This window comes from Scheffersomyces amazonensis, assembly GCF_036850825.1.
Source record: "Scheffersomyces amazonensis strain UFMG-HMD-26.3 chromosome Unknown RJT21scaffold_2, whole genome shotgun sequence".
Classification (NCBI taxonomy): Eukaryota; Fungi; Ascomycota; class Pichiomycetes; order Serinales; family Debaryomycetaceae; genus Scheffersomyces; species Scheffersomyces amazonensis.
Window position 1 is genome coordinate 3,004,779 of NW_027042742.1, and position 19,261 is coordinate 3,024,039.

The 19,261-nt window shown below is 31.6% G+C and overlaps 10 protein-coding genes across 10 annotated transcripts; 4 read left to right on the top strand and 6 right to left on the bottom strand. All coding sequences in view use genetic code 12, as the record gives it.

The window, feature by feature from the left end:
* Positions 1 to 291: 291 nt before the first annotated feature.
* Positions 292 to 4,074, top strand: RGA2 (Rga2p). Its single transcript, XM_064881495.1, has one exon. The coding sequence runs from the start codon at positions 618 to 620 to the stop codon at positions 4,038 to 4,040; it is 3,423 nt and encodes a 1,140-aa protein (XP_064740282.1). The 5' UTR covers positions 292 to 617; the 3' UTR covers positions 4,041 to 4,074.
* On the bottom strand, positions 4,075 to 4,580 carry RJT21DRAFT_119699 (uncharacterized protein). Its single transcript, XM_064881496.1, has one exon. The coding sequence runs from the start codon at positions 4,366 to 4,368 to the stop codon at positions 4,132 to 4,134; it is 237 nt and encodes a 78-aa protein (XP_064740283.1). The 5' UTR covers positions 4,369 to 4,580; the 3' UTR covers positions 4,075 to 4,131.
* Positions 4,446 to 5,250, bottom strand: CRD2 (Crd2p; the record flags this gene model as incomplete). Its single annotated transcript, XM_064881497.1, has 1 exon — positions 4,446 to 5,250. A coding segment is annotated over exon 1 (226 nt), but the record flags the coding sequence as incomplete, so codon positions are not given.
* Positions 5,251 to 6,580: 1,330 nt separating this feature from the next.
* Positions 6,581 to 8,404, bottom strand: RJT21DRAFT_113435 (uncharacterized protein; the record flags this gene model as incomplete). Its single annotated transcript, XM_064880164.1, has 1 exon — positions 6,581 to 8,404. The coding sequence occupies one exon, from the start codon at positions 8,402 to 8,404 to the stop codon at positions 6,581 to 6,583; it is 1,824 nt and encodes a 607-aa protein (XP_064740285.1).
* A 956-nt stretch (positions 8,405 to 9,360) lies between these two features.
* Positions 9,361 to 10,722, bottom strand: RJT21DRAFT_113436 (uncharacterized protein; the record flags this gene model as incomplete). The annotated part of the gene is made up of 1 exon (XM_064880165.1): positions 9,361 to 10,722. The coding sequence occupies one exon, from the start codon at positions 10,720 to 10,722 to the stop codon at positions 9,361 to 9,363; it is 1,362 nt and encodes a 453-aa protein (XP_064740286.1).
* Positions 10,723 to 11,675: 953 nt separating this feature from the next.
* Positions 11,676 to 13,634, bottom strand: ASK1 (Ask1p). The gene has a single exon (XM_064881498.1). The coding sequence runs from the start codon at positions 13,527 to 13,529 to the stop codon at positions 11,751 to 11,753; it is 1,779 nt and encodes a 592-aa protein (XP_064740287.1). The 5' UTR covers positions 13,530 to 13,634; the 3' UTR covers positions 11,676 to 11,750.
* Positions 13,635 to 13,774: 140 nt separating this feature from the next.
* Positions 13,775 to 14,633, top strand: RJT21DRAFT_119708 (uncharacterized protein). The gene has a single exon (XM_064881499.1). The coding sequence runs from the start codon at positions 13,988 to 13,990 to the stop codon at positions 14,255 to 14,257; it is 270 nt and encodes an 89-aa protein (XP_064740288.1). The 5' UTR covers positions 13,775 to 13,987; the 3' UTR covers positions 14,258 to 14,633.
* A 26-nt stretch (positions 14,634 to 14,659) lies between these two features.
* On the top strand, positions 14,660 to 15,651 carry RJT21DRAFT_28296 (uncharacterized protein). The gene has a single exon (XM_064884024.1). The coding sequence runs from the start codon at positions 14,717 to 14,719 to the stop codon at positions 15,392 to 15,394; it is 678 nt and encodes a 225-aa protein (XP_064740289.1). The 5' UTR covers positions 14,660 to 14,716; the 3' UTR covers positions 15,395 to 15,651.
* On the top strand, positions 15,511 to 16,803 carry RJT21DRAFT_28308 (putative lipase). The gene has a single exon (XM_064884025.1). The coding sequence runs from the start codon at positions 15,626 to 15,628 to the stop codon at positions 16,778 to 16,780; it is 1,155 nt and encodes a 384-aa protein (XP_064740290.1). The 5' UTR covers positions 15,511 to 15,625; the 3' UTR covers positions 16,781 to 16,803.
* Positions 16,804 to 16,825: 22 nt separating this feature from the next.
* ARH2 (NADPH-adrenodoxin reductase) lies at positions 16,826 to 19,067 on the bottom strand (the record flags this gene model as incomplete). Its single annotated transcript, XM_064882995.1, has 2 exons — positions 16,826 to 18,255; positions 19,013 to 19,067. The coding sequence occupies 2 exons, from the start codon at positions 19,065 to 19,067 to the stop codon at positions 16,826 to 16,828; spliced, it is 1,485 nt and encodes a 494-aa protein (XP_064740291.1).
* Positions 19,068 to 19,261: the final 194 nt, after the last annotated feature.

Here is a 19,261-nt window from a genome sequence, read left to right on the forward strand (position 1 = left end):
CAGGTACAGTAATAATGATAGTAATAATACTACTAATGATAATAGTAAGTAATAGTAAAGTGTAAAGTTACAGTATAAATAATAGTATCAGTAATAGTAATAGTAACAGTAAGTAATATCTACATTTCTCATTAATACGTTAGCCACTAAAATCTTCAATGATTAATTACTTACCGTTAGATGTATTTATTGACTAATTCAGTATTTGTTTCTATTTTATTTTTTTTTTAATTTATTCTTTTTTCTGTATTAAATTAAATTATTTTATTTCAAGTATTTTATTTTTTGTCCTCTCCGTCCATTCCAAATTCAGTAACATTTAACTGATATCTACTCACTCTAACTCGTGTCTGTTAGCTCGTCTATAATCTTTGGTATAATCATTGACTATCAGTGTCTACTAGTCAGTGTTGAGTTAATTCTACTTATTCATAACTCGTTTATTATTCTTCAATAATTATTCATTACTCGTTGTTCGCTCACTTACTCACTGATCTCGTCACTGAAATATCAGACACTCACTCGAACCACTTTAACCTGACAGTTTAATCAAAACTATTTTATAATATTCAGACAAACAAACACACACACATCATAATATCAACAACTGTACTGTAATGTCATCTACACAAGACATTGCTATTCCTCGAAAGTCACCCCTTTCCCTTCAAGCTTGTAAAAAATGTAATCAATTGATATATGAAGGTCATGCTTATGAATTAGGTGATGATAGGTGGCATATTGATTGTTTTAAATGTTCAAAATGTTCAAGTTCTTTAGGTTGTAATTCCAATTTTCTTGTATTGGGGAATGGAAATTTAATTTGTTCAAATTGTTCATATAATTGTAAACAATGTGGGAAAAAGATTGATGATTTAGCTATATTAACTGGTGATCAAGCTTATTGTTCAAATTGTTTTAAATGTCGATCATGTAAACAAAATATTGAAGATTTAAGATATGCTCGAACGTCAAAAGGTCTCTTTTGTATGGATTGTCATGAGAAATTAATGTTAAAGAAGAAGAGATATGATGCGAAGAAGAAATTAAAACAACTTCAGGAACAACAAGAACAACAACAAACTCCTCCTCCTCCTGAACCTCCAGTACCTGCAGTCATACCTGAACCTGAACCTACTCCGGCAAAGACATCATTAGACTATAAAAGATCGAATTCTTCAAGTACTTCTCTTTTACAATCTTATCTTAATTCATCATCAAATACGGAATCTGAACCATTATTAACAGCCGAATTCAATCATTCATCTTCTAGTTTACATAGAAATAAAACTTTACCTGCACCTCCTCCAGTACCACTGGTGGTATCTGCTGATAATAATGATTTTTCTATTGAAGAAGTTCAAAATGATAGTGATGATAATGATGATTCTGCTCCATCAACTGAATCCAGACCTTCTTTAAGAAGTAAGCAAGAAGCTCCTATTTCATCATTACGTCGACCTCAACCACCTCCTTCTACCACCACCACCAATAATAACAATAACTTCATTGATGAAGGCATTTACTTAGATTTAGTCGATACTCCAGCTACTCCTAAGGGCAGCACATTACAACCTCCAGTTGATGTAACCCCTACCAAATCAACTGAACCACTGCACTTGGAAGTACCCAATAAAAATGTATTAATACTATCACCAAATCAATTTAATGATCATGAATTTCATAATACTAATACTAATACAATTCTTAAATCTCCAGTAAATTCTTCAACTTCATCTCAACTTACAGTTAATACTACTGAATCTTCAACTAATACAGTTAAAAGTCATACATTATCTATTGAAGAACCTAAATCTAGATCAAATTGTCCTTCACCATTTGCTAAGGCCAATAGACAAGCTAGAGTAGTAGAAACTAATGATGAAGTAGCCACTGAACCTATTGAAGAAGAAAAGAATGAATCAGATGGTGCATCAACCCTTACTCAAACTCCTAGAAAAATAGCTGTCTCCCCTCATTCTTCAATTATGAGTTCCCCCCCTCCTAAATTACCTTTACCATCGACTCCAGTAAAGAAATTAACTTATCCTAATAATGAATCTGGGAAACGGTTTAAGTTTGATGATATTCAAACCACTCCTAAGGGCTTAGGATTAGAAGGGGTAGATTATGAACTGGTTGCGGCTGAACAGCGTGCTTATCTCAAGCATATGCAAGATAAGAAAGCCAGTCTGCCAGTCATTGAACAAAGAACTCAAAGCAACAATAACAATAATAATAATGGGTTTGGTATCAATACACCGCTTGTATCTAACTTGGAAGAATCCGATCATACCGAAACTCAAAGCCAAACATCTATATCAAGAATGGGAAGTATTAAAACTCCTAGATTAGCTAGTTTAAAACATAAACGATCTACCTCAGGAGGTAGTACCAGTAGTAAATTTGGAATCTTTAAAGTATCATCTAAAGAAGAATTAAGAGGTCATACACGTCATGTTTCAGATGGTTCAGTATCAAATGCTTCAGCATTTACAACTCCTCCTTTACCTTCACCTCGAACTTCTGCTTATAATGGTTATACATCAAATAATCCAAATTTTCATATAAGATCAACTTCTGATACTCCATTCTTAACTAGTTTAGAACTTAATCATGAAACAACTAATTCAAATGGTACAGCCACCATAACAAGCGAATTTGCTCATTATGATAATTTTGAAGTTAAGAGTCTAAAGTTTGAAATTGGACAATTATCTACTCAAAAGACTAATTTAGAAACTGAAGTTAAAAAGTTAATTAGTGATAAATTAAAGATAAATGATCAATTAAAACTGATTCAATCTAAAGTAGCTACTGAAACTTTAACATATGATGCTTTACTTAAACAAGTTACAGAATTAGAAAAGAAGAAATTATTATTAATTGAAGCTAATGATAAATTAAGTATGAGTTATCAAACTCAAACTCATGAAAGGAAACCTCGACACTCTCATACTGATGAAGATCTTAATTCAACTGCTAGTACATTAAATAATTCTTATAATGAAACAGTTATTGAAGATGTTGAAACTCAAAAGGCTACTAGATTGAAATTTTGGAGAAGACCAAAGATTGGATTACCTACTAATAGTCCACATTTAGTATTAACTGGTCCAACTACTCAACCTATTTCAATATCTCCTCCACAACCCACATCTTTACCACAAAATTCTCAAAATAAACTAAGTCAAAATTATGTTTCTCAATCAATAAGAGTTCCAAGTCATAGTGAAGATAATTCAGATAAGAAGAAATTTCCTAAATCAAGATCAACTAATATTTTGGATTCATTTTTATCATCTAATGGTACTGGACTTCATACTAATAGTAGTAATGATAGTTCATCTTCTGGTAGTACACATAATGCAATGGGATCTACAACATCAATTGTTGTGGGATGTCCATTATTTACTTCAACTATTCAAAAGCGAGCTGATTATGAACAAGTTCAAGTTCCATTAATTGTAACTAAATGTCTTGCAGAAGTTGAAGTTCGAGGATTAGATGTTGAAGGTATTTATAGGATTTCAGGGGCTAGTTCAACTATTTCAAATATTGAAAACGCCTTTGCTAATTTAACAGCTCATTCAATTCAAGATGAAAAACAAATTCAACGTTTAGAAGAAACTATGAATGGAGATATTCATGCTGTAACATCAGCTATTAAAAGATATTTCCGAAAATTACCTGATCCTTTAATTCCATATGCTTTATATGATGATTTCATTAAAGTTGCGTCTCAAATTCCAATAGCTCATACTGATAAAAGAATTCATGAATTAAAAATTAGAGTTATTAATCGTTTACCTAGTGCTAACAAACATACATTATATTTGTTATGTAAACATTTAAATTTAGTCAGTTCATATTCATCAGTAAATCGTATGGGATTTAAGAATTTATCAGTAGTGTTTGCTCCTACCATTGCTCGTGATCAAACTGGTGAACGTGAAATGTTAGATATGGGTCATCGTAGTGAAACTACCGAAGTATTATTGAGTAATTCCGATAAGGTATTTGAAGATTATTTTACCTAAGTGTATATTAATATATAAATAATGCAAAGTATATATGTACAGGGACTATTTAACTATGTAAATTGTAAATTGTAAATTGTAAATCAAATGGTTAATGTATATCCTTAATTTGTGGCAGCAGATATTGTTCAAATCGTTTATGACCTACTCGGATTAAATGCTCTATGACATTAAACTGTTTCTTCGATATGTGCTGGTTCTTCCTGAACTCTTCTCGTACAAACTGTCTCCAATGCTCTTGATTCTCAATGGGCTTTGTACGTATAATTCTTATACAACCTCGATAAAGCTTTAGCACTTCACGTTGCATTCCAGATAGACGTGCCATATCAGTAATGTTCTATCTTATCTGCTTAACTAGTGTGGTTTACTATGGTTTACTGTAGTTTACTGTGTTTGCTCTCTGCCATTTCCGGGGTGCCGATCGACACCCTCGGTGATGTCGCAGACAGACATGGGAATTGAGAATGAGAATGGGAATGGGGATGCGCGACATTCGTCTTGGGTCTTCTAAGCCGACCTCGTTTGCACCCATTAGCTAATGACTACTATAAGCAGTACTTCTATATATGTATGTATATTAATTAGGTGAGCAGCACACTTCTAATAGTACCACTAGACTGAATATAAAGAATTAATAAATAAGTTGTAAATTATACATAATGAACATAAAATAAAAAACTAAAAAATAAAAAGGACTAAGAATACTGTTAATAGTCAATAAAAGCAATAAATAAACATAATATATTAGATTTTCTTGTAAATGCCAACCTTCATTCCCACGTACAGTAATTCTGTACTCATGATTTAATTAATTTACCATTTAAACTGGTACGAATTCCTTACTTCAAGTTAGTGAAGTCTGTTTCACCATCTCTAGTACCATCACATACAGCATGAGCTCCACAAGTACAAGCATCCTTAGATCTCTTACCACATGCACAAGCATCAGAATCAGTTGGAACAACATTTTCAACACTAGCCTTATCACAGTTACATTTTAAAGCTGGTTGAGCACCACAAGAACAAGTGGATTTCTTAGCACAAACACATTCAGCAGCAGAACAAACCATTTTTGCAACTATATATTTCTATTATATTATATTAAATTAAGATGAGATTTAAATCAAAACTGTGGATAATCTATAAATTCAAAACCCACATAAATAAGTTAATTGTGGATTTCGTATCTGTTTATATACAATGGAAAGCGCTACATGCAGGATACAACAGTAGCTCATCAGGCCACGATCACCTGACTAAGATCACGTTCGTCAGCCAATCACAACGCGGCAAAATGTCATTCGCTCTGTTACATAACATACAGGCGTATGTTGTGTATATAGTGGTATTCAGCCATATGCACGACATATGCAAATCATATAATAGAGATGCAAATAATCTATTAGAGAAGTAACTAATTTATTAGTTACGGCGTTCTGGTTCATTACCAAATCTTTGTATATCTCCATATATCCTATATAAATATGTCCTTGTTCCCATGTAATTTGTGTAATTATTTTATAGAAATTGACGGTCCAAATTAGTAATTTGAGTACCATCTGCTATATGCATTATATACAGGTAAGTTATTACCCGAATAGTATATAATTACATCTAAGCCCACTTTTTTCTATACTTTTTATTAATAACTGCAAAAAATGGAAGAAAAAATCCCAGTATATCGAATAAATAGTAATGATTATTTTGAATCTTATGATGGCACAGAATTGAATATTGAATATATTGATGTTACAAATGAAAATGAAATTTTAAAAGATTTAGTATATAGATATTGTTCTGATTATGTTGTGATAAAAGGCGATGAATATACTTATAGAAGAAAGCAATTTGGATTTAATCATTATGAAAAATGTAGCAAAGATGAAATATTCGAAGCTGTATTAGAGGCTATAGCTATTATGGGAATAGCTATCTCCTGGGATGGAATGCTTCGCTGCAGACAAAAATCAATTAATTTATATGTTTTAAATGAAGACGAGTTACCTAAATATGATTGGTTGAATATAATAAAAATAAATAAAGAAGAAGAAATTATTGATCTAGAATATAATATGCAACATGATCACAGTAATTTATTCCTATATAGAAATGAAAATGATAAATTTATTTTAAGAAATGTGGAAAAAAGTTTTGATGATATAGAGATTTATAATGATATACCTATTAATTTATTAGTTGAAAATAATTTTTTGAAGTGCAATTATTAAATTTAGAATAATTAAGATATTTATTATTTGTAAAATTTATATCATAAGAATTAATGCATAATTATTTTCAAAACTTATATAGACCCTTTCCTACATATTTATATGATTAAGTTTTAATAAAAGGCAATCTATAAACCTGTGCTAGTAAGGGACGGAGAGAGTACATGAAGACGGAGAATTGCTGATTACTTTCCATAAAAGTAAAACAGCAAGCATATACCAAAACTAGAAATGAACCCTTACTAATTCTTCACTTCAACCTTTGACGCTTCTTCTTGATCCGATTGTCAAAAGAAACTGGCGGCCACCTTAACATTCCTCAACTTTATCTGCTTCATCAAGCTCCTGCGCATCGTCAAATAGTAGTAACGAAAATCCACTTATATCCCCCCTTTCATAATAAGCACATCGGAAATTATCATTGACAGTATACAAGTACTTATACTGGAATGATGTTGTCTTATACTTACCAAATTTGGAAACACATTCCACCATATGGCTTAAAAATTTATTAAGAGATATAGAAAGCAACTTATAAAAGTCTTCATTTTCATCATTGGAATACGATACTTTGTACACAAATAAAGTACCACATCTACCATCTAATTTACCTTTGAATTCATGTACGATATCCTCGCTGTCTGTCAAGTGCAGATCCTTCGCTATTTCAAAATCCGAGGAAGTAAATGTTTCTATCGTCCGAAGATTTCGTATTTTTTCATAGAACTCTTCTTCGATAAACAAGTGTGGGAATTCACTATTGATATATCCTCCTCTTCTTGCGATATCAAAGTCCTCAAATTGTTTCAGGTACTGTCTTTTAACAAATTCTATTTTACTTTGTCTGGAAGCTTCGAGTTCTTCAGACTCACTTCTTAAATTTCTTCTTATCTCTCTTGTGATTACAACGGAGTTGGAAGCAGAAGTCTTGAAATAATTATCGAGGAACGAACTTAAGATAAGGCCAACCATTGGATAATGGAGGCTGTGATCCAATAAAAAGATTTCGTAATCTAATTCCTTGCTAATGGTTCCATCAGCAGGGTTCACTACCGTATCAACTACTTTGGATGATAAAAGTCTTACGACTAATACAGAATCAACATCAAGTACAAATCCCATTAATGACCGGCTGTATATCATCAGATATAAAAGCTCGTTGACAAGTCGTCTAACATCCGCAGACACTGAAAATACATCTTTATGTCTTTTAGCTTTATTGAAACTTTTATGTAAGCCTGCGTATCTCATAATCACAGGCACAATATGGTCATTTGTTGTGAAAATAAAGGTAGGTGGTTGAACTGTAGGAAATAATTCTATTCCATGAGTTTGTTCATAATTAAAAGTTGGATAGTAGTATCTTAATAGGTGTTGGATGGGTTGGAAAATTAAAAATATAAATTGAGGATAGAAATCACAAGTAATGTCCCCGCCCCCCCCGGCTCCAGCGTACAGTTGCAATATACGAGTTGTTTCTATTGTATGTACATCAATTTTAAGGTTCTTAATAATCGATTCTAAATCAGGAACCGCAAGTTTTTTTGCTTGAATATGAAGTTTGGGATTAAACTCATTGAAGGTGGCTGTGAATTCCGTAGATGGACAATTTGCTTCATCATTCTTTTTATCTCTTTCAGTAATACCAAATTGTTTAGGAAATTCTAAGTATTTTGAGTAAGGAATACGTTGTTCGGAGGGAAATGGAAATTTAAAAAAACATGTCAAAGAGAATATCTTTTCAACAAATCTAGTAGATTCTGATGGACATTGAAGATATAGGCGACCCATAATTCGATAGATGATATCATTTAGGTCTTGGACAAACTGAGGAGACGATGTATATGAGCGATCCAATGTTAATTCCTCATTCTTCAAACTTATAAAAGGGAAACAGGAAATTATGAACACCAATTTTATTCTATTTTTATACACTCTACCATGTTTGCAAGCATAGATCTCTTTCTTTAACTCTTCAAGTTCTACTTTCCAATTTTTAATTTCCTCAGAGTCTCGTCTTTCGTCTAAGAGTAAAAACGTAGGGTCTTTGTAATGTTTTACCAAAGATTCGATTGATTTTTTAATGAGACTTTGATTAAACTTAAGTTCTTCGGGCCAAGGAACAATACGCATCTGTTCGTTCTTCTATTATAAGTAGATTTTGTTAATACGTTCAAACGATGTAGTTTATATGTTTTTAATTTATCCCAGTTTCTTTAATTCGACTGATAAAATTTGAATATTCTAGCATATGGCAACCTCCTGCGGCATGAAAATACAGGTAGTCTAAAGTACACCAATTTTACAAGTTAAAGATCATATTAAATTAATAAAATATATGAGATTATTCTACCTTTTTTATATAATTCTTGTGCGGGTAATCTGAAACATATCTGAAACACTTCTGCAGGTTTGATAGTTTGATGGTTTGATGGTTTGATATTTTGATATTTTGATGTTTTGATGTTTTGATTTTTTGATGTGTTGAAGTGTTTGACTTAACCTACATATCCTCTTATGACGCTCCGTAAACTTACAAAGAGACTTAATTATGCTTCTGTTCAAGACGTCGATACAAGAATAACCTAATTTTCCTAGAGGAAAGAATTCAAATATAATGAATAAGAATAGACATTTTCTATTTTCTTTATTGAGACTTTTACTCTTTGTTTAGATAACTATTTATAGGAAATACCCCCAGGAAAAAAATACGCATAGCTACCACATATTTCTCAAAGCGATTATTTGGTTAAGTTCATTCGGCTAGAGGTGCGACAATTTGTTCGTACACGACATATCCAAATCAGAGATGCGAATAATCTATCAGACATGTAACTAATTACGGCGTTTTGGTTTATAGCCAAATGCTTTGTATATTATATATAAAGAGGGAATTGTTCCCATATAATTTGTATATATGTTTTATGCAAATTGACGGTTTCTCAGTCCATATTAGTAATTAGAGTACTATGCTATAATTATACGAGATTCACAATTCCTTGACTGTATTTACTACAAAACCTAAGTATGTCCCCTCTTGTGTATCTCAATCAGTACTTCAAACGAGTTACGTCAATCTTGATAATAAGTTATAGGATTCTAGTATTGGTTGGTAAACAAGGAGCTCTGGCTCTCATTCTTTTGATATCAGGTGTTTTGGCATGTTCCAGCCAAATTTTATTTATAGCTTTCGTCACCTCTATTGTAGAATAATTTTCGAATCTATCATAAGCTAGCTTAAGAATTGTCAAGGCTAAGGGATTCCGCCCATTTGTATGGTCAACTATTGTTACATCAAAATTTCCTAGTTTATAGTCATCTTCATTAATTGTACGTTCATCCTCGAGTACGTTTTCAAAGAATTGATTTTTTAAACTACCTCTTTCAAGGTCAAATGGAATTTTAAATACAATTAAGTATTTTTCGCTAATTAATAATGCCATTGGCGAATAGCAGCTAAACGCCTGGCTGGATATCTGTGCACCATACTCAGCTATATCGTTTAAATTACCATTTCTAGCAGCTTCAAAGGCCCTATCTAGATTTCCAAACTTTACCTCTATAGGTAAATAATAGTTACCTCTGGAAGTTCTTAACCGGAAAATAAAATCCGGAATAATATAAGAATGAACCGGTGTTTGGGATAAAACGGTAACATCTTTAAATAGCCTATTTCTTCTAAAAATCGAGTTTAACAAAGACGCAACTGGATTTAAAATAGTAAGGTGGATATCCGTCAGTAAGTGGAATTCTATAGAATTTGTCACATTCAATTCAAGAAGGTCAAATGATAAGGATTGCATAGCTCTTAATTGTTCAAAAGTGATTGGAATTTGTTGAGCATTCAAAGCTTCATTTTCTTGAAATGATTCATTATCGAACATACCTGGTTGATAAAATTGATTAGGGATTGATCTATGATATGAATTTGAATATGTTTGGGAGACGGTCCCTTTTGTTTTCCTAGAATCCATATTAGTATTTTCATTAAAACCAGTAGTATTCAAATGTGTTGGTAATGTGAGGTTGAAGAGCATTGATACACCTATTGCATTTTCGTAATATGATAAATTACCATTTGATAATAAAGTTAACAACCTTATTGCTTCTTTCCGTGCCTGATTACAAATGAAGGGGTATACTAGATTATTTGCGAATGATCTTTCCACTTGTATAAATGGTGGTGGAGAAATGAAATATTGAGCATGTATAATTTGGTAGACAATTTTTCGAATGTTTCGTCTTGTTACTAAAGCATCTTCTATTTCTGTCATGCCTCTTATACGGCTATTCTGAAGTTGTGAGTTATTGGATCTAAGAATTCCTTCACTACTATCTAAATATGCGGCTGTTCTAAGCAAATTTTGCCTATTTGTTTGATTGCTAAAGAATCTAATCATTATCTTTTTCAATCTTTCTTGTAAGATGTCTAAAGGTAGATCATCTTCCATTTTTTGAGTATGCTTCAGACCTTAAATCTAAAACAAAACTTTGCCTATTTTTTAAAACTTACCGAATCTTTGTTCTTATAGTGATATATCATATATTGAAAAATTATCTTTTTGCGGCATAAAATACAGATTTATTTTTTTGTGCACACAAAAAAGAATCAATTAAACTGTTACCACATCGGACATTTGTCGCAAGGACGGGTTCAATTAGTGTAAAGCCGATATGCAAATGTCCTATCTGTCAGATATACGCTTAAAGTCAATCATAACACTTATGAATCGCAATAGAAGTAAGTGAATAAGGTTAAATACAACGATAATACAATTTCATCAATAAGGGAATAAACCCCCGAGTAGGCGTTTATTCCGGTCTAAACAATATCGTATAAATATGAGGTAAATCCTACGAAATGTGTTTATTTAGATTTATATAGAATTATGCAATATACAGAGATCTTAATGTAAAGACAAGTACGATTACTTGCTAAAGTCGACCTGTAGCATTATTATGGTATTGGACATCAAATGGTCCTTAACTGCGCCAACTGGACTAGGCACCAAAGTTGGGATAAATTGGATATTCGAGCTAAGCTCAATTGTTTACACAGAAATAGGATACCGCACGAGAGATAGATTTTGATGATATGATCAAAAAACGTAATTAGTTTTAAACTCCCAGCTGATAAATATTGTGGCGTAAGGTAACCCATTGCCGCATAAAGGTACAGGTAGTCTTGTTATTATACTTTAAACAAAGATAAAGGTCATATTTAATTGCAAAAGATTTCATTTATTAGATACGAGTATGCAAAATTAATCGTGCCCCAGAAAAACTGACAATTTATATCATAAGAATTAATAGAGATACTACAATAAATTTGCATTGAAAAATCCGTACCATTCAGAAGAATTGATAACCACTTCTACATTTTCTATTAGATCTACATGAGAATGCTTGATGTTTATGTATTACTGCATTTGTTTTGAATATACATACGATTAAATTAATGTTACACTGTATTTATCTCTCAGTCTCTCTTACTTAGATTTCTCCATCTTTCCCTTAAAGGTCCTAAATCACCAGTATTCTCTGTATTATCTATACTAATATTCTCCTCATTGGGGGTTACATCTTTGAATAAGTCAGTAACTTCTCCCGCAGTATTAGATGCTGAACCTGAAGCAGAATCAGCATTTGTAGTTGTATTAGTAGTTGCAGTTGTAGTTGTAGTCACTGTTTTCTTTGGAGTTGTTGAAGTTCTATTAGCTATTCGTGAAATTACTTCATCAAATACTTGAGAGATGGATCTGGACTGTGATTGATGGGAATGATTTGTATTTTCTATAGAAGGACTATTATTATCATTCTGATTTATTAATGAATGATAGATAGTCGATCCTGCTGATTGACCCCTATTAGAATTAGTTTCTAAAAAGACATTCTCATTATCATCTCCTACTTCCAATGGCTTAGCTTTCTTATTAGGTGTATTATCAGATGATGTATTTCTTTTCTTTGATCCTACTTCAATGGTTTCTAATTGAGGAACCGGTATATCTTCTATATCTATTTCTTTATCTTTATCCTTTTCACTAGTTGTCAATACAATATTCTGTAATTCAGGAGGTTGAAGATCACTATCTTCTTCTTCACCAAATCTTAATCTGACCCCTAATGGAGTATTCATTATATCAACTTTACCTCCACTTAATCTTTCTACAAATTTAGGAGTTGTTGGAAATCTTTGCATGGTATTTTCTTGAGATTTATGTGGTGAAATTGTATTTCTAGCTCTCTTTTCAGGAGAAAACACTGATTCAACTAAAATTGGTGAGAATCTTGCACCATCAAGAGGTTCTTGACTTTTAGCTCTTCCTGATGATGATGAAGGATAATTACCTATTTCAGATTGTAATATAGGAGGTTCTGGTAAAGTTGGAGATGATAATAATTCTTGAATAAGTGAAGATCGTTTATTTTGATTATCTAATTCGATTGGACGTGGAGTCGACCAATTCTTTTTAGGTGATATTGAAACTCTATGATATGCATCAAGAGATTGTCTTATAGTTTGAATTTTTCCAGGTGATCGATTTATTGGGGAATTTGATGATTCTATACTTGTTAATATAGGAGGATTTTGTATACCTAAACTATCATTTGAATCATATCTTTTAGCTAATCTATTATAACTTGGTACTAATGATGAAGGACGTTTATGAGTTTGTGGAGTAGATGATTGTATATGTTTTTGTTGAACTTTTGCTTGATCAGTAGACCAAGTAGGAGTTTCTTCTTCGATTTGTAATGGTTTCAGAATTGGTTTAATGAATTCGTTACCATGATTCTTTTCTTCAATTTCTTTCTCACCTAGAGGGATTTGTTGATCATCATCATCATCAGGTTCATTTTCACTATCAATTTCATCATCATTAAAAAGATTAACTCTTGCATTATTTATAGTATTAACAGCTGCATCTAAATTTATTGGATCTTCATAACTATTTAATTCTACATTAGCTGATTGTTCAAAGAATACTTTCCAAAATCCTGCATTATTCCAAACTTTTTTACTTTCTTCAGAATAATCTTTAATTATAGGAATTAATCGATCATTTATTATAGCATTAGCTCGAGAAATATTTTTATCAATTTCTTGTAGTACTAAAGTTGTTTCTTGTTCTAATCTTTCTAATTCTTCTCGAGCACTAGAATTACTACTATTACCACTATCATCTCCAAAACTTGGCCTTATAGTCGACTTTCTTCTAGACGATGATGGAGCAATAGAATACCTCTTCATCATATACTGGCAATTCTTTGTGAGTAGTCGTTGTTATGTTAATTTTAATTTTAATTTATTTACTATTTTGTTATTTATTTACTTCGGCTTTTTTGTGCTACTCGCGACTCGCACCCAGTTATCAGATGGGAGCTTTAAGCTAAGCTTTAAGACTAGTGGGATTCATATAATACTTCTACAGGATTTATTCAGAACTCATTCAGAGTTTGTAAAGTGTATTAGTATAATTGGTACACCAATACAAACTTGTCTAGTCTTTTACTTATAGTAATATGTTAGCAAATAATGGTAATTATATAAATAATATAATTTATTATGGGGCATATTACAGGTTAACTCCACAAAACCTGTAAAAGCCATTGAAATTGCGATCATCACTAGCACATTTTTCAGGTTAGGTACCAATTGCCACGAACAGTGATTAACTAGTATCATTAACAATTTCAATAAACCAAAAAGGGATGGGTAATATAATGTCTGTATCCTTTGCCCCAGAATGCACAGATGCAAAGCTTCAGTATGATGATTGCTTTAATAAATGGTATACTGAGAAGTTCTTAAAGGGGAAATCGCTTGAAAATGAATGTACTGAATTTTGGGATACTTATATAACATGTGTGAATAGTGCATTAGCTAAACAAACTGTTAAACCAATGTTAGATAAAGCTAGAGAAGATCAACCATTTACTAGTGAAGAAATTAGAGAAAGTGCAGGAACTCTGAAGAAATGATTTACCATTTGATCATAGACTTATACCTGTAAACAATCCACCAAATAACATCACATCTCACATCGCATAACTCCAACTAAGAGGTACACTAACTACTAAGTATCTTTAATGAAGTAGAATCTTGTATATACTGTATAGAATAGTCAATGTAATTTACGACAACTCATGGACTTTATTAACTTGAACTTAATTTGTAGTTAATTTTCAATCCCACACTTGAATGGTTTAACAGTCTCTACCAAATTAATGAGATCATGACATATTTAACTGAGATCCATCTTTTAACTACTATATAACATGTAATCACCACTTGTAACTACTAATCATTAAAAGTGTAAAAATTTATAATGTGGACCTGCACACAAGCACCACCACTAGCAAATAAATATCTATATCAATTTGTATAATTTATGGAAACTGTAACATATCTGATCTACAAGATTGAAGTCGAAGTGTAACATGCTCGTTGAAGAGATACCAAAGTCTACCAATGCTAAAAGCTCTACTATATATTTCACATCGACTATAAATTTATCAGCTAGACTGATGAATAGGAATGGTCATGGTGATGATGAAGAGTCGAGTACCAATAAAAAGGGTAGAGCTAAAGTGAATTATAATGTTAACCAATTAATGAATATTCAAACACAAATCAATGGAGCACTGACAGGTTCAGATGGACCCTTAAAATCGGCCCAACAAATTCAATTAGAAAGAGTTGTATCTAAAAGAATTGTTGATCTTAGTAAAGAATCTAATAATTTTGAATTACCCAAGAATTTTTGTTATAATCCAACTCATGAAATTGATCAAAATAAAAGATTGAGATTAGGTAATACTCCATCTACAAAAAAAATTTTATCAGCACGTCGTAATCTCAATCTGTATTTTGAAGAAGAAAGAAATTTAATGTCTATAAATACTATATTAGGATTAAATTATCAATTTGTTGATTTCTCAGAAGTAGAAGCTCCAAGGAAAAAGAAAAGGAAAGTAGAAGGTCGTATGTATAGACCGCGTGTTAGACTTTGTTGTATTTGTGGTTCTACTTCTAATTATTCAAGATGTCATTTATGTGGACTTTTCTATTGTAGTGTACGATGTAACAAATTCCATCAAGAACTGAGATGTAAATAGTTTGGCAAGCATAATAATAAAATGGTTGCATTTTGCATATTATATACCATCAATTAAAGGAAAGAAAAAAGATATGGTAATGCATACCAAGTGCGTAAAGACAAAATGAGGTAAGAAGAGCTTAAGCAGGATAAATAGTCAAGTATAAATACTGAGAATGAGGTATGAGAAAATCAATCAGATAAGATGTCAGCTAATTAGCGAAATAGAACCAGAACCAGAACCAGGTCCATGAAACTTCTGTGGTTATTAGTGTTGTTATTTAGTGGGCTTGAAGTTAATTCAGCTGCTATTCTCAGTCGTGAAATTCATGAGTCATTTGCAGTAGGAGATGAGAATGGAGAATTTCCAACTGATTATAGAAAATTGGTTCATTTTGCTGGTTTAGCATCTTATGCTTATTGTATTCAACATGGTTTAACAACAGGAAAATTGGGAGCTCGAAATTCTCATTGTCCATTAGTAAAATGTAATTATAAACAATATAAAGATATTGAAATTAAACGAACATTTAATTACAATGATTGGGGAGAAGTTGGATCTGGATACTTTGCTATAGATCATAATTCAAAGAGATTAATTATGGTTTTTAGAGGTACAGCTTCAACTACAGATTGGATAAGTAATTTAGATTTTGTACCTGTTAAGTATAAACCTTTATCTTCAACAGAGGAATTTTCAAAGATTACTGTAAAGGATACTACTTGTAAAGGATGTACAGTTCATAGAGGATTTTATAACTTTTTAAGAAGAAATAGTGGAGAATTAATTGAAGGAGTTCTTTCACAAATTAAAAAATATCCTGATTATCAATTAGTCATTGTCGGTCATTCAATGGGAGCTGCATTATCAACTTTAACAGGTATTGAATTTCTGTTATTAGGTTATGATCCATTAGTTGTTAGTTTTGGAGCTCCAAAAGTTGGCAATAAAAAGTTTGCACAATTTTCTGATAAAATCTTTAATACTGAAGGAATTTCAGATAAGATTTATAATAAACAGGATTTTGATCGAGGATTAATAAGAGTAGTTCATTATAATGATGTGGTTCCAACTTTACCACCTACCAAAGCATTTCATCATTCAGGCTTTCAATATTATATTGATAAAAGAGATATACCACATAAACCTCAATATTTGGTAAGAAGAGGATTAGAAAAGAGAGATTTGGAAGAGGATAGTGAATCTGATAGTGACACTGAAATAGAAGAAGTAGAAGAAGAAGTAGAAGATATAGAAGAAAGTTATGATCCTAATGCTCCAGTAAATGCCACATCTTTTCGTTATGGTAATACTAAACTTTGGCCTGAATATTTTGGTAAATACGAACATACTTACTATTTTATTAAAATTTCCGGGTGTAATCCTGAAAAGGAGACATTCTAGATAATTATTAATATACTAATTTATACTAATTTATACTAATTTATACTATTTACAAGCTGTAGTTAACATGTCTTCTCTATTACATACTTTAAACCGAGACTTTCCCATTTGCTTACCTTTGAGTAATTCATATTCATCTAACTGTTTCCAATTTTCCCACTTAACAATGGGTTTGTCTTGTAACAAATCAGTTACATCACTATCTTTAACACAATCTAAATAAATTCCATTGGATAAATCAGTTAATAATTTATCAGCTGTATCAAATGAATCCATCATAGTGGTAGCTATCACCCCCTTAGGACCATTCTTAATCCAACCTGAAGTATACCATCCTTTCTTATATACATGCAAATGTTCCTCCTTACCCTTTGATTCCACTGATAACACTCTACCTTGTTTGTTATAAAGTTTCCCATTGTCATATAAGATACCTATATCTTTAAATTCTTCAATAGATGTACCTTTATAACCTATAGATAAAATAACAAGTTCATTTTTAATAATTTCCGTAGCCCTTGTAGGTTTAACTTTTGTTTGTTGAGTTAATGAATCATGATCCAATTGATTAATAACAACTTTTGTACCTGAGAGTAAAGATTCATTGTGTGGATTAGGTATAAATTCAATTGGACTCTTTAAATATTGTAATGACCAAGTCTTTTCTGGATTTTCAACTGAGGTGGCCTTGGAGTATTTTTCAATAATGCTCAATTTCCTTTTATCAACTCTACCTAATTTAGTAGTATCAATATTATCAAATTCACTTTGTTCTATAGGGAAAAACTTTATACTCTGATGACTTGAAAGTTCAAATAATTCTCTGATTTCTTTATTAGAAAAAGCTGATTCCAAAAGACCTCTTCTAGCAACAATATTAACATTTTTTACTGTACTAGTTTTCAATACTTTTAAAGCATCTTCAGATATATCGGTTGAAGCCCAATGACTTTTAGGATCAGCTAACAATACTCGAGCTACATCTAAGGCAACATTACCATTTCCAATAATAGTCACATCTGATATTTTATCCAATGGAGGAGGAATAAATAAATTATCCTTTTCATAATAATCAGGATGACCATTATACCAATTAACAAATTGTCTAGCAGCTATAACTCCAGAAAGTTCGGAACCTGGTATATCTAATTTATTATCAGAATTTGTACAACCATAAGATAAAACAATAGAATTATAATGAGATTCTAAATCTTTTAAACTTATATCTTTACCTATTTCAACATTACCTAAGAATCTAACTTTATGTCTTGAATCTTGAGTTGAAAATATATTATCAAGATATTCTTCACAATTCTTAACTTCAGGATGATCTGGTGCAACTCCATATCTACTGAGTCCATGAGGAGCAGGTAATCGTTCAAAGAAATCTAATTCAAACCGTATATTTGGAGATGACTTATTTAATAAATGATGTGCAGTATAGAATCCTCCTGGTCCAGTCCCCACAATAGCAACTTTAAAAGTATTTATAGTATTGAAATTTATAGTAGATTTAGAAAAAAATCGTAAATTTCGATACACTAATGACTTCTCCAATGTCCATATACTTCTAGAAAGTAACATGTTGTTTGAATGTGACTTTATAGTATGGTTATGTAAGGAAAGTTAGGAAAGTACGGTAGATTTTTCAAAAAAAATGGGTCTTTGATACTGCACATGACTAACTACTCTATTCTACTCTACCTCTAGCTACTCTTGGAAACCACTTGGTAGCGCGCCAAATGGAGACGGGAATAATTTTTCAATGGAGATCTCAAAAGCAGTTAGATGAACAAAGAAAGCACTCAGAATCAGAATATACAACAATGATAAGTATACGAAACCATATAGTAAGAGGGGCTAAGCCAGTAGCGTTTAACATACCGATCAGGTATAATTCGACTTCAAAGCTGCCCGAAGAAGCCCGTAAGGAAGCAGCCCAACTTGCCATTCAATCAGTTAAAGATATTGGATCTTTATTCTCATCAGGATCTGATGATAGTACTCAACCAATAGATACTGCACCTATTTTTGAAGATCCAACTAAATTTGGAAGTTTGAGTCTTTTACATCAAGGACAAGTATTAAAAGAATTACAAGATAAATTTGATAAGAAATGGATTAAATTAACTAAACAAGATAAGTTATTAGGTTATTATATAGCTTATGGTAATTGGGGAAGTCGTGAAGAATTTAATAATTGGAATACTAATGAGGCACCTTATGATTTACCATTTAAAATTCCATCGGAAATCAAATCAACTAATCCAAGTCCAACTACTATCATTAAAAAATTAGAACCAGTGATATTAGCTGAAACTCCAGTACGAGAAAAACAATTCGATATAAAGTCTGTTGATGGTGTAACCAAATTCTTCATATATGTCACATTATTTATAGCTATTTTTGCCATATACAGAGATAAGAATATTGGAGAAGAAGGTAAACCTCAAGAACTCTTAGTGGAAGACCCTCATGAAA